This window comes from Danio rerio, chromosome 23 (genome assembly GCF_049306965.1).
Source record: "Danio rerio strain Tuebingen ecotype United States chromosome 23, GRCz12tu, whole genome shotgun sequence".
NCBI lineage: Eukaryota > Metazoa > Chordata > Actinopteri > Cypriniformes > Danionidae > Danio > Danio rerio.
The window spans coordinates 41005001-41018343 of record NC_133198.1 but is presented as its reverse complement, the minus strand read 5'-3'; the positions used below and the strand labels follow the sequence as shown (position 1 = coordinate 41018343).

The 13343-nt window shown below is 33.5% G+C and overlaps 1 protein-coding gene across 1 annotated transcript in view; it reads right to left on the bottom strand.

Annotated features, from left to right (window-relative positions):
• Positions 1–1237: 1237 nt before the first annotated feature.
• Positions 1238–13343, bottom strand: part of LOC100331692 (ankyrin repeat domain-containing protein SOWAHA) — a 75150-nt gene continuing 63044 nt past the window's right edge. Inside the window, exons 8-11 of the mRNA XM_068216940.2 lie at positions 10845–10927; positions 6222–6294; positions 4205–4294; positions 1238–2203 (exon numbers count right to left, since the gene is read on the bottom strand). Of these exons, the coding sequence (XP_068073041.2) occupies positions 2019–2203; positions 4205–4294; positions 6222–6294; positions 10845–10927 (431 nt within the window). The 3' untranslated portion in view covers positions 1238–2018. The remainder of the gene's footprint in view (positions 2204–4204; positions 4295–6221; positions 6295–10844; positions 10928–13343) is intronic.

The window sequence follows — 13343 nt, the reverse complement described above, 5'->3', positions numbered from 1 at the left end:
TGGGGTTACATTTAGTATGGAGGTGTGCTAGAGATCTGCAGAGAGGATGGCAACATCAACAGGCGTTTGTGCTGCCCATTACATTACAAACCACAGGAGAGGGCAAATTCTTCAGCAGGGTAGCGCTCCTTCTCATACTTCAGCCTCCACATCAAAGCTCCTGAATGCGAAGAACGTCAAGGTACTCCAGCTTTGCAATCAAAAAATGTCATTATAATAAAAGTCAATAGGCAAAAACAGCCACAGACAAAACGAAGTGTAGTCGATTTAAACAATATACAAAAGTTAAAACATTAATGTTAGTCAAAGTATTTATATTTTATGAAATTAAGTATTCAAATATTATAAAGAGAACCATGTAGGATTGGTGAGAGTAATATACTTCAATAAGACGTTAATACAGTCCAAAAAAAGCTCGGTTGAATCAACATATAACAAGGAAAATAAATTATATAGGAAGCCTAACCTTTGGTGTAGGATTCTTATTATCATTATAAACATATTTCAATCTATATTTCAAATGTCCATACTTGTATGTAATTCAAAATGAAAACTGGAGTGAAAAAAAGAAAATCACATAATAAAAGCCCACTTTATCCATATCAGAATTTATTGTTTATATATATATACATAAGTTACACTATGAAATAAACATTCATTCAGGTAACATAAAAGGCTTTCAAGGCACAATCAGCCGATTTAACATCTTTAGGAATTTATCAGACAATTGTTTTCATTGAAAAGGGGATAGAGCATGACTTTTAAGACACTGTTGGTTTGCAAAGCGTTTCAATTCCACACAATTCCACATTCAAACCTTTCATATAGAAACAATGTAGAATAGGACACAATTGAATTTGAGTGAATTGTAACATACTTTGCAGGAATATTATTTTTCCATGGCCAATAGAGGCTCGGTTACATCATATAAAAAATAAATAAATTATGTAGAGTGAAGAAAGTCATTAATTTTAGATAGAAGAGGATTTTTTCGCAGAGTTATTTTTTTATTTTGTAGACTGATTTTGTTTTTTAATTGCAATATAATTAAATGAATAAACAATTCATGCCGAATGTTTTTGATTTTTTTTGGAACATACAAGTATATTTAAATATATATAGTAAATATGATTATTTTACTATTACTTTTTGATTTGCAAATCTATCAATCTATCTATCTATCTATCTATCTATCTATCTATCTATCTATCTATCTATCTATCTATCTATCTATCTATCTATCTATCTATCTATCTATCTATCTATCTATCTATCTATCTATCTATCTATCTATCTATCTATCACAGAAATATATGTTGATCATTTTAAAAATATTTCCATCATATACACTGTATATAGCAATAGTAAAAATATACACCTTTAAAAAGACACATTATATATAGTGCATTCTCATGCAGGCATAATTTATGGTTTTGACTTTAAGTATTGTAAGGCAGATAAAACGTGTCATACTTAGTAAAGACATAAGATGTCTTAATGTACTGCCAATTCAAAACACGCTGTTTCATTACTCAATGAAAAATGTAAACATTTAAAGCGACAGGACACCCCAAAAAAAAAAAAAAAATTGTATCATCATTTACTCAACATTTCAAACTCTTACAAGTTTCTTTCTTCTATTTAACACTAAAGCAGATATTTCGAAGAATGTAGCAATGCGGTAACCATTGACTTCCATAGTAGGATGTCAATGGCAAACGGTTTATAACTATTTCAAAATAATAAAGAATCAATCAAAACAGTTTTGAAAACACTTGAGGCAGATAAAAAGATGACAGATTTTTTTTTTTTGGGTGAACTGTCCCTTCAGGCTTGGAGTTAAACACAAAAGAGTAAAGAAAATAAGACATTGCGCTTTTAAGTCAGACTCTGAAATGCCATAACACATTGCAAATGCAAATGACGAAGCTGAAATGTGAATGCTACTACATTATACTTCTTGTGCGCAGATAAAAGCAGCTAAGAAAACAACCCGGATGTTTGGACTTCGCAAGAGTCTACCGTGAAAACTTTCGAGGTCTGAAAGCAGGCAGCATGAGTTGATGCGGGACAGTTCTCTCCTCCGGGACGGGCGCCAGCTCCTCCGCCGAACCCCACCTCTTCATGGACTGAAATAAAGAGCTGATCTTCCTGTTCCTGCGCTCGCCGGCTGGAGTCAGACTGTGGCACTCACTTACTTCAGCTTCAACAACAAACACCAGAGAAGAAGATGATGATGAGGATGAAGAAATAGAGGAAGAGAACACTATGCAACAAATAATTGTGCTTTAAAAACAATCATCAGAGCAAGAACAGAAGAAGAAGAGCACATTCATTGGTCAATGTAAGGGCAAAACAGAATCTGTGGATTTTTTTGTTTGTAATTTTTGTAATTTCTACACAGAATTTTGTTTAAAAAAATATCTTCTAAATAAGCAGAAAAAAAAGATTTATATGGTTTAGACTGGTACAGAAACTACACGGCTCTCATTTCATACATCCACTAAAAGACATTTAAGCCGTACTCACACTATGTACAGTTGCCTCGAACCGGGCCAAAGCACGCTTGTCCCCCCTCCCGTCTCCCCCGACGGCCCGCACTCACACTACAATCGGGCCTGGGCACGCTTACGTCATCGATGATGCGATGGTCAGAAGCGCTCTCACTCAGCACAGTGGGGACTTCTTCAGTTATATCGCTTTGGGATGCGGTGACACGCAGTCAGATATATATTATTGTCGAACAGATCAGCCACTTTTGACGCTCATAAACAATCATAAAGCTCTCGTGCTGCAGGAATGAGGAGGTTTGCTGAAGGTGCGCAGCTGTCGTGCAGTGAGAGGTTTGCGTCTTTAATAAACTACGGCAGTTTGCATTCATTGAACATTAAGATTGATTAATAAATCCATATGAAACAGCCCCTTAAAAGTCACGTCTCGCTTTCAGTTTCGGGCTTTGGCACGTTTTGCACTCACACACAAGCGTACCAAGCCCAAGTCAACCGCACTCACACACTCACAAATCATAATAAATAAAAATAACTAGTTAAACAACGTAGCCAGGGTGATGCGAATGATGTTATAAAGTACACTGTTCCCTTTGAAGATTTACCCGATGTGTCCTTGGGAGTTTGTTTTCCATATCAAACTTGCAAAGTCTGAACTCAGAGGGAGAGGATGCAGGACTGAACCTTGTGTAGGCTACTTAATATTGAGGGAAAAGACCCAAATCAGATAGTCGAATGTCTGCAGCGCCCGCCTCTGTTTTCAGATGTCTCCTTTTTCCCCCCATCCACACTGGCACGGAGCAGCAGCGTTTTAAAATGAAAATAGTCTCTTTAGCGTTTTCAAAACACTCCATTTTTGGTGCTCAAAAACTCGTAACGGTAAAACTTATGCGTTTTAAAACAAAAACATATTAGTGAAAACAGGGCCTTAGAAAGGTGACTTTTTGAATTGCACACAATTCATTCTTGATGTCATAACACAAATCTGTTATGGTAACTTAACAAATTTAAATGTACTGAACGTAAAACAATTAAGCTGTTTCCCACCAAAAAAAAAAAAAAAAAATCACAATAACTGTGTTGTTTAATCTCATTTTATATAAATCGTTTAAACAAACAGCGAAAACATTAATTTTAGAACAGATAATTGTACGCTACTTGCACTACTTGTTTTGGTTTCTTGGAGTACGATTTCTCAGTACATTTTCCATTACTTTACATAAGTTAATCTAACACTTTAAGGCCCTCAACACTCAAAAAGTGTTTTTGCTGCATGTTCAAACTACTTATTAAAAAAAAATATTTTAGGATAACCTAATTGTTTTAAGTTAAATTCACTCAAATTTGTAAAAACACTTAAGTTAACTTTATCTATTTGTGTTGGGACAACATTAAGGACTTGTGTGGAACCCTGCATTATTTACAATGAATGTGGATGCTTAAATTGTAGACTTTTTAAAACTTTAAGACCCTGAAGGAAAAACAGAGCACACTGAGCATCAAATAACATGCTGGAGGGTTAAACAGGGTAAAGACAAACAGCCTAAAACTGATCCACGAGGCTCCCTGTAGATCCCTGTGCTGATGTGGAAAACAGCTTCTGCTGCTCTGTCCACATGTGAATGAGCTAAACACACACACACACGTGCATACACAGATGTTGTAACGCAGAAAAACAAGAGTTGAGTTTTACTCACAGAGGTCGTGCTCTTCTGAGTGTGTGTCTCGTAAATTGAGGTAATAATATGGTAAGCGGCCACTGTAGTCCCGCAGGTTCTCCTTCGCTCCTGTGAACACATTTATATTTCAGAAATATTAAATTGAGCTGCTTGGATATCTTCCAGAATCTGATTTGCGACTACTCGCAAGACAACTTATTATTATGAAATGGAAGTCGGCAGCATTCTTATCTGCAATGTTTTTTTTTTTTTTTTTTTTTTTTTACATGCTCTTAATATGAAAAAGGTCCTGTTGACAAGAAAACAAAAGCAGAACAATTTCGGAAAGTCTGGAGCCCTATTCTATTTTTTTTTTCTCATTATATAGTGTTTTTGATTTTAGATGTATTTTTTTATCCTATTGTTTGTTTTATTACTACTATTATTATTTTAGTTATTTTATGTCTTTATGTATACAGTTGAAACCAGAAGATAACATACACTGTATAAAAAGGCACATAACCATTTAAAAATTCAGATGTTAATGTGACCAAACTTGTCCTCTTTTAGGTAAGTTAGGATTATCACATTTACTTCTGTTCCGCTTAATAGCACAATAACGAGAAATATATTTTTTGAGAAATTGTTATAACTTTTCTTGAAAGTCAAGTTTACATAAAATAACATTCTGCCTCTAAAAAAAAGCTCAGATGATGGTGTCAAGGTTTTGAAAGTTTCTGATTGGCTAATTGACAACATTTGAGTTAATTGGAGGCACAACTGTAGAATAGTACTTAAGGAAAACCCCAAACACACTGCTTCCTTGTGTGAATGGGAATCCAGGCTAAATTCATTCATCAGACAGAAAACTAACTCTCTCCCTCCCTCACTCCCTCCCTCCCTCCCTCCCTCCCTCACTCACTCCCTCACTCCCTCACTCACTCTAGACTGAACAATGTCTTTTGCAGGTACACATGTCTTTTACGCGCTTATGTGCAGATCCTCCAGCCTGATTTCACAAGGAAACATAACTGGTTTATGTTTAAATAATAAACTGGTAATTCATAAGTGCAGTCGTACAAAGTTGTATGATTTTTAAAATGAGGCATGGCACCCAACCCCACCCCTAAACCCAATCGTCATTGGGGATAAGCAAATTGTACAAAACTGTATAAATGAGACTGTACAAATTCATTTGGATAAGATACAAACCCAATAAGTTACAATTTGCCATGAAAGTGTTGGATCCTCCATCGAGAATCAAATTCCTAATAAAACAGTGTATCATATCTTTACACAGACTAGACAGGTGTCTGTAATTCATGTTAAACACTACTTTGAGAAAATTTGGTGGAGAAAAATTAATTTTGTGCTAATATCAGAGCAGTTAAAACAGACCAGTCAATTTTGACTGGGAACACTAAAGTAAGGGGAAGGATGTGAACATGACAGGAGGGTTAAATGTCACTTTAAGCTGTATAGAAGTGTCTGGAAAAATATCTACTCAAATATTACTTACTGTCATCATGGCTAAGACAAAATAAATCAGTTATAAGAAATGAGTTATTAAAAAAAAAAAATAAATAGATAAATATATATAAATTATATATATATATATATATATATATATATATATATATAATGCAATATTGCCATTTCTTTAACTTGGTTTTAATGAAAACATTTCCTGAGTTGAACTTTTTATACCTGCTAAATACATTGTGAATGAACCCAGGGTTAAATAAAAAGATAAAAACAAAACCCAATAAAAAAGTAGAGTAGGGTTGATTATGTAACTAAAATAGCACATTTCATATGGACGACACTTGTGTTGCCAAACTGAGCTGCATGTTATTATACAGTTAATTAATGAAATTAACATAGATATTCCCAAGAATTAAGACTATTTCAGTTACATTAAAACATGTACATATAACTACACCAAATAATTTGTGCTTTGTTGGAGCAACATCTAACAAAAAATACATTTCAACCATTGTAAAATGGAGTATAAAGCCAGAAGATTAAAGCATGTCTGTAATGAATGCATGCTTACCATATGTCCTGACCAGCAGGTCCACTATATGCCGATGTCCATGTAGCGCTGCGATGTGTAAAGGTGTGTATCCCTGTGAGTGAATAAAAGACCAAATATGATACAAATTTGTCAAAATCATTTAGTTAAAAATTCACCCCATAATCAAAAGGATCAACACTGTAAGCTAGGTTCCACACAAATTAAGCTGTTTTAACAAATTTAAGTGAATTGAACATAAAACAATTAAGTTGCACCAAAAAAATCTCTCTAGAAATGTGTTGATTCAGCTGATTTTAAATAAATAGTTTGAACAAGCAGCAACAATCTTATTTTTGAATGAAGTTAGTTTATATTTTACATAAACAGATGTAAAGATCTGCACTGAGATGAAGATAACGAAAATTAAGGCTAAAGACCAATAATGATGACTATGTATTTGAGCTATTTATCCAAAACCTTATTTAAAATACACTAACTAAAAATAGTTGACCTCTTCTTTACATGATTAGCGTCCCAAATCTTTGAACTATACACAATATTATGCAGGATGTACAATGTATAATTGCTTTAATAACTCCTCCATTTATTTTTTAATAATTATTTTATTATATATTTTTTTCATGTATTTGCAAAGAATTTGTTGCATTTGACAAGAAAATCTTAAATATTCCTTGCTTTAGTATGTTATCATATTTTACTCATTTAAATTAGTTTTAATCAAGAAAATTATATGTATGCATGTATAGTTGAAGTTAGAATTATTATCCCCCTGAATTATTCGCCCCCCTGTGTTATTTTTTTCCCCCAATTTCTGTTTAACAGAAGCACATTTCTAAAGACAATAGGTAATAATTCTGACTTCAACTGTATGTATATACAGTGATCAGCATATATAAGTACACCTCTCACAAATCTCTCTTTTAAATCCATATTATTAATAGAAAGCTTTACAATATTATATTTTGCATATACATTAGTTTAGTCAGTGCTGAAGCCGAATCTGGAGCTTATCTAACAAAATAACTTAGGATAATGGTCCAAAAACTAGTACACCCAAGGTTAAATGTAAAAAAAAAAAATCAAGCAGCAAAAAAAAAAGTAAAAATTTAGTTGAAATTTTGTAGGTTGTAACTTTTTTTCAAATTGAAATTGAATTTAATTGTATTTTCTTTCAATTTCTAAATATTCTTGGTGACTAAAATATATAAAAAATAAATCTGTTTAATCATTCTGTTTTGTTTAAATGCACCAAAATACATTCCTTATATTCACTGAGAAATGAATAAAAATATTCATTTTCAAAATGGGGTGTACTCAACTATGAACTGAGCACTGTATATTCACTATATTATTATTATATTATTAGGTACACCTGTCCAACTGTAGTTAATGCAAATTTCTAATCAGCCAATCACATGGCAGCAACTCAATGCATTTAGGCATGTAGACATGGTCAAGATGATCTGCTGCAGTTCAAATCAAGCATCGGAATAGGGAAGAAAGGTAATTGAAGTGCCTTTAAACGTGGCATGGTTGTTGGTGCCAGACGGACCGGTCAGAGTATTTCAGAAACTGCTCATCTACTAGGATTTTAATGCACAGCCATCTCTAGAGTTTACAGAGAATGTTCAGAAAAAGATGAAATATCCAGTGAGCGGCAGTTCTGTGGGCGCAAATGCCTTGTTGATGCCAGAGGTCAGAGGAGAATGGCCAGACTGGTTCAAGCTGACCGAAAGACAACAGTAACTCAAATAACCACTTGATACAACAGAGGTATGCAGAAAAGTACTTCTAAATGCACAACATGTCTAACCTTGAGGCGGATGGGCTACAGCAGCAGAAGACCACACCGGGTGCCACTCCTGTCAGCTAAGAACAGGAAACTGAGGCTACAATTCACACAGGCTCACCAAAATTGCCCAGTAGAAGATTGGATAAACATTGCCTGGTCTGATGAGTCTCGATTTCTGCTGCAACATTCAGATGGTGGGGTCAGAATTTGGCATCAACAAATTGAAAGCATGGATCCATCCTCCCTTGTATCAACGGTTCAGACTGGTGGTGTAATGGTGTGGGGGATATTTTCTTGGCACACTTTGGGCCCATTATACAAATTGAGCATTGTGTCAATACCACAGTATTGACCTGAGTATTGTTGCTGACCATGTCCATCCCTTTATGACCACAGTGTGCCCATCTTCTGATGGCTACTTCCAGCAGGATAATGCGCCATGTAATAAAGCGTGAATCATCTCAGACTGGTTTCTTAAACATGACAATGAGTTCACTGTACTCAAACATGAATGTGGTGAAACAGGAGATTGGCATCATGGATGTGCACTCGATAAGTCTGCAGCAACTGCATGATGCTATCATGTCAATATGGCACAACCTTGTTGAATCTCTGCCACGAAGGATTAAGGCAGATCTGAAGGCAAGATGTGTCCAACCTGATAGTAGTAAGGTGTACCTAATTCTAATGGCCGGTGAGTGTGTGTGTATATACATATATACTAGATTGTATATTATATGTGATAATGAAATATTATGTAAATTCTATAATACTTTAAAGTAATAGTTCCAAAGGAATTATTTACGTGCATTTATTTTGTCATCATTGATGATATATACACACCCCTACAATGCAGAAAAAAAATGTGTATATATATATATATATATATATATATATATATATATATATATATATATATATATATATATATATATATATATATATATATATATATACAGTTGAAGTCAGAATTGTTAGCCCCCCTTTGATTTTAATTTTCTTTTTTAAATATTTCCCAAATGATGTAATATTTTTTCAATAATTTTTTCACAGTAAGTCTGATAATATTTTTTCTTCAGGAAAAAATCTTATTTGTTTTATTTCGGCTAGAATAAAAGCAGTTATTAATTTTTTAAAAGCCATTTTAAGGACAAAATTATTAGCCCCTTTAAGCTATATTTATTCTGCAGAACAAACCATCATTATACAATAACTTGCCTAATTATCCTAACCTGTTAAGCTACCCTAATTAATCTAGTTAAGCCTTTAAATGTCATTTTAAGCTGTATAGAAGTGTCTTGAAAATTATCTAGTAAAATATTATTTACTGTCATCATGGCAAAGATAAAAGAAATCAGTTATTAGAAATGAGTTAATAAAACTATTATGTTTAGAAATGTGTTGAAATAATCTTCTCTTTGTTAAAAAGAAATTGGGAAAAAATTAAACAGGGGTGCTAAAAATTCAGGGGGGCTAATAATTCTGACTTCAACTATTCATATATATATATGAATATATAATATATATATATATAACTTCAACTATATATATATAAAATACTATTTCTACAACATTCATCTTATTTAGGGGTGTAAATGTTATTTGTGAGTATGAGATTTACTCATCCAGAAAAAAAGTTTCCTGCGTAAGTGATAAATCTCACCACAACACAGAAATGACAAGGAAATAGGTGAAGGAAAATTCAACACTCACCCCCTAATGCCCGTGTCCCAATCCCAAAAAAACACCAGTGCAGAGAATCACAGAAAAGAGAGGAGAAGAGAAGAGGGAGACACCAGTGAACTGAGGTTACAGCAACAGAATCATAATTGGCTGGTAATTCAGTGAAATTGCTTTGCTCTGAGGCTGCAGTGTGAATACATGAAGACATTGTTGAAGGGAAGCTGTTAACATGACAGAGCTTGATTTATGAACAGATGCCCGCAAACACACACACGCTGCATTCATTTGCACAGCTGGATGACCCAAAACCCTTCACACGTTACAGAACAGCCGACACTTTTAGAGAGAAAACTTAAACACATGCGCGCGCGCGCGCGCTCTCACACACACACACACACACACACACACACACACACACACACACACACACACACACACACACACACACACACACACACACACACACACACACACACACACACACACACACACACACATACTTTCAGATCGGATACTTGAATACAAACACACATGCACACACACTCGCACATTCAAAGTAGACACTTATAGACATGCACGCACACACTTAGACAGACAGACACGCACTCACACACAAACAGAAAAAATATAATAAAAAAATGTCTCAAAGTTCAAATTTACTGGTATAGCTATACTTGTGGGGACATTTGTAATTTAAGGAATAGAATGTACACACACACTGAAAAGTTGAGCTGTTGTTCTTTAGGTATGCCTGAAAACAGTGTGCATGATCAGGAAATGTAATTGAGCTAGGATACTAATTTGGGTTATGTCACCGTACTGTCCACGAGGTTTTTAGCGCCAATCAAAAAGCCCTTAAGTGGTTCCCTATATCCCTTTCAAACCAAAATGTCCTCAGTTTACTCATATGGTCAAAAACTCAAACCAGTCCTCACAAGGATAGTAATACAAGCAAACGCACAAACACACATGCACACACACTCACACATAGATACACTTCAACAATGTCTTCATGTATTCATACACAGTGTGAGTGTAAGGTGAGCAGTACTTACATGCTGAGAAAAAAAACAAGACACAAAACAATCCATTAGAGTTCAAGCTTGTATGCATCTGTATCAGACTCAAAATGCAGTGATTTATGAGTAAATGATGTCTGAACGTACTGCTTTCGTATTGATGTCTGCTCCTGCCTCTACCAACGCTGTGGTCATGTCTTCTTTACCATGTTTTGCAGCCCAATGTAACGCTGTCTGTGAAAGAGATCAGAGCATTATATACAGGAAAATATAGAAATATACATACATTTACATTAAAATCAAGCCCATTTATGGAAATAACGTCATCTTATGATTTCATCCTATGATCAGTGTTGTAGAGTTGATTATTCTTTTTGTAAATATTGTGCAAAATCTTTGGTATTGTTAAAATAATATTACTTCTAATATTACAACTAATGTAGTCTTTGTCAGTACTGACTAATCTAATGTATATGCACAAATATAATATTGTAAAGCTTCCTAATAAAAATATGAAATTTTAGAAAATAGGCTTGTGAGGGGTGTACTTGTATATGCTGAGCACTGTATAAACACATGCACACACGCAGCAGAAGTCAGACGTTTTAGCCCCTCCTTTGAATTAAAAAAATAAATAAATAAAATTTCATTTTAAGGACAAAATTATTCCCCCCTTTATTTTTATATTTTTTTTTCAATAGTCTACAGAACAAACCATCATTATGCAAAAACTTGTTTAATTATTCTAAACTGCCTAGTTTAACCAATTAACCTAGTTAAGCCTTAAAATATCACTTTAAGCTGTATAGAAGCGTCTTGAAAATATCTGGTCAAATATTATTTACTGATATCATGGCAAAGACTAAATTAATCAGTTATTAGAGATGAGTTATTAAAACCGTTATGTTTAGAAATGTGCTGGAAAAAAAAAATTCTCCGTAAAACAAAAATTGGGGGAAAAAATACACAGGGGGGGTAAATAAAAACTGGTCATAACTGTATATAACTAAATATAATGTTATAATTATATTTATAATTATTTTTTTTCTTTGTCAATTTACATTATTAAACTTATTTTACTTTAATTAATTATTTTTTTATTCTTTACAACATAGTCCAGAAAATTGAAGACAAATATTATTTATTCTAAATAAAATTGGGTTTATATATTCACTTGCATTTTAAGATTTGTTTTGTTTTACAAATGTAATAATTTATACATTTATTGTTTTACACAAGAAATTATAGCTGGTGATGTGCAAAACCACGCACATATAAATACAAATACACGCACACGCATCTTTTGAAATATTACTACTTCATATTTTTGGTATTTTTTCTTTGCTCATTTTTATTATTAACCTTATTTTGCTCAACTTTTTAAAAAGATTCTTAATAACATTACAGACAAAAAATTTTTCAAAATAATTTTTGATTTATTTTAATATTTATTTGATTTTATTAGTTTTACAAATGTAACTATTTATGTTTATTTATTATATTTCACTCCACTAGAAAATAGAGAAATTGCACAAAACACACAAACACACATATTTATATATATATATATATATATATATATATATATATATATATATATATTAGGGATGTAACGGTATCAGAATTTCACGGTACGGTAATACCTCGGTATGAATGTCACGGTACGGTATTTATTGAATCATTTACAGGAAAAAACAAAACTTATGAAAATACTCCAAAAAAGTGCCAAAAGTGTCAATGACATACAAATTAGCCATCTATCTGTAAGCTTTGAAACAGGAACTTCAATTTTAATAACAAAAAATTATTAAACCATGTAAAAACAATAAAGTTTCAATTTAGTATTGTTGAAAACTCATCACATTCAACATTTAATCACACTCAGCCCATCTACCCAGATGAGAGCTCTGCTAGTCGGACTTCTCATCAAGCATCTCCCGCTGGATCTAATCTCACTATATTTATTAAACGGGATATTTCATTTATCTTGTTGTCTTTATCTAACGACATATTCCCTGACTTTGGGCATTGGAATCTATTACTTGTTCTCAGGTAACGTGTTTTGGCTGAGCGCAAAGATAAGTTAATGATTAATGTAACCACGTACATTCTGTATATTGACTGATCGCTTGCCTTTATTTCCTATAATGTATAAACTTATTGTATGTTATACTTTTAAAATGGCCATTATCGATTATTAAAACTGATACTCAGCAAAAGAGAGGCTGTGTTTCGTATTTTCACTGAAATTGAAAGGAGGCAGTTGTTATCGGCTCCGTTTTGTTATAAATATCCACACAGTGAAGATGACGCTCATCTTATGCAGCACGACGCCTCAACATGTCTGCTGTCTAAGTTGCTAATATTAAAATGAAAATAGGCAGTTCCTTAAATCATGTTTACATTTTATTGTTGATAAAGTGAAACAACGAAGCCAGGGTGATGTGAATGAAGTTATAAAGTACACTGTTCCCTTTGAAGATTTACCCGTGTCCTCGGTATAGTCTGCTTTTCCATATCAAACTGAGAAGAAGAGACTGCAGCCTTGATCAAACTTGCGAAGTCTGAACTTACAAGGAGAGGATGCAGGACTGAACTGTGCGTGTTAGGCTACTTAATATTCAGGAAAAGCCCCAATCAGAGAGG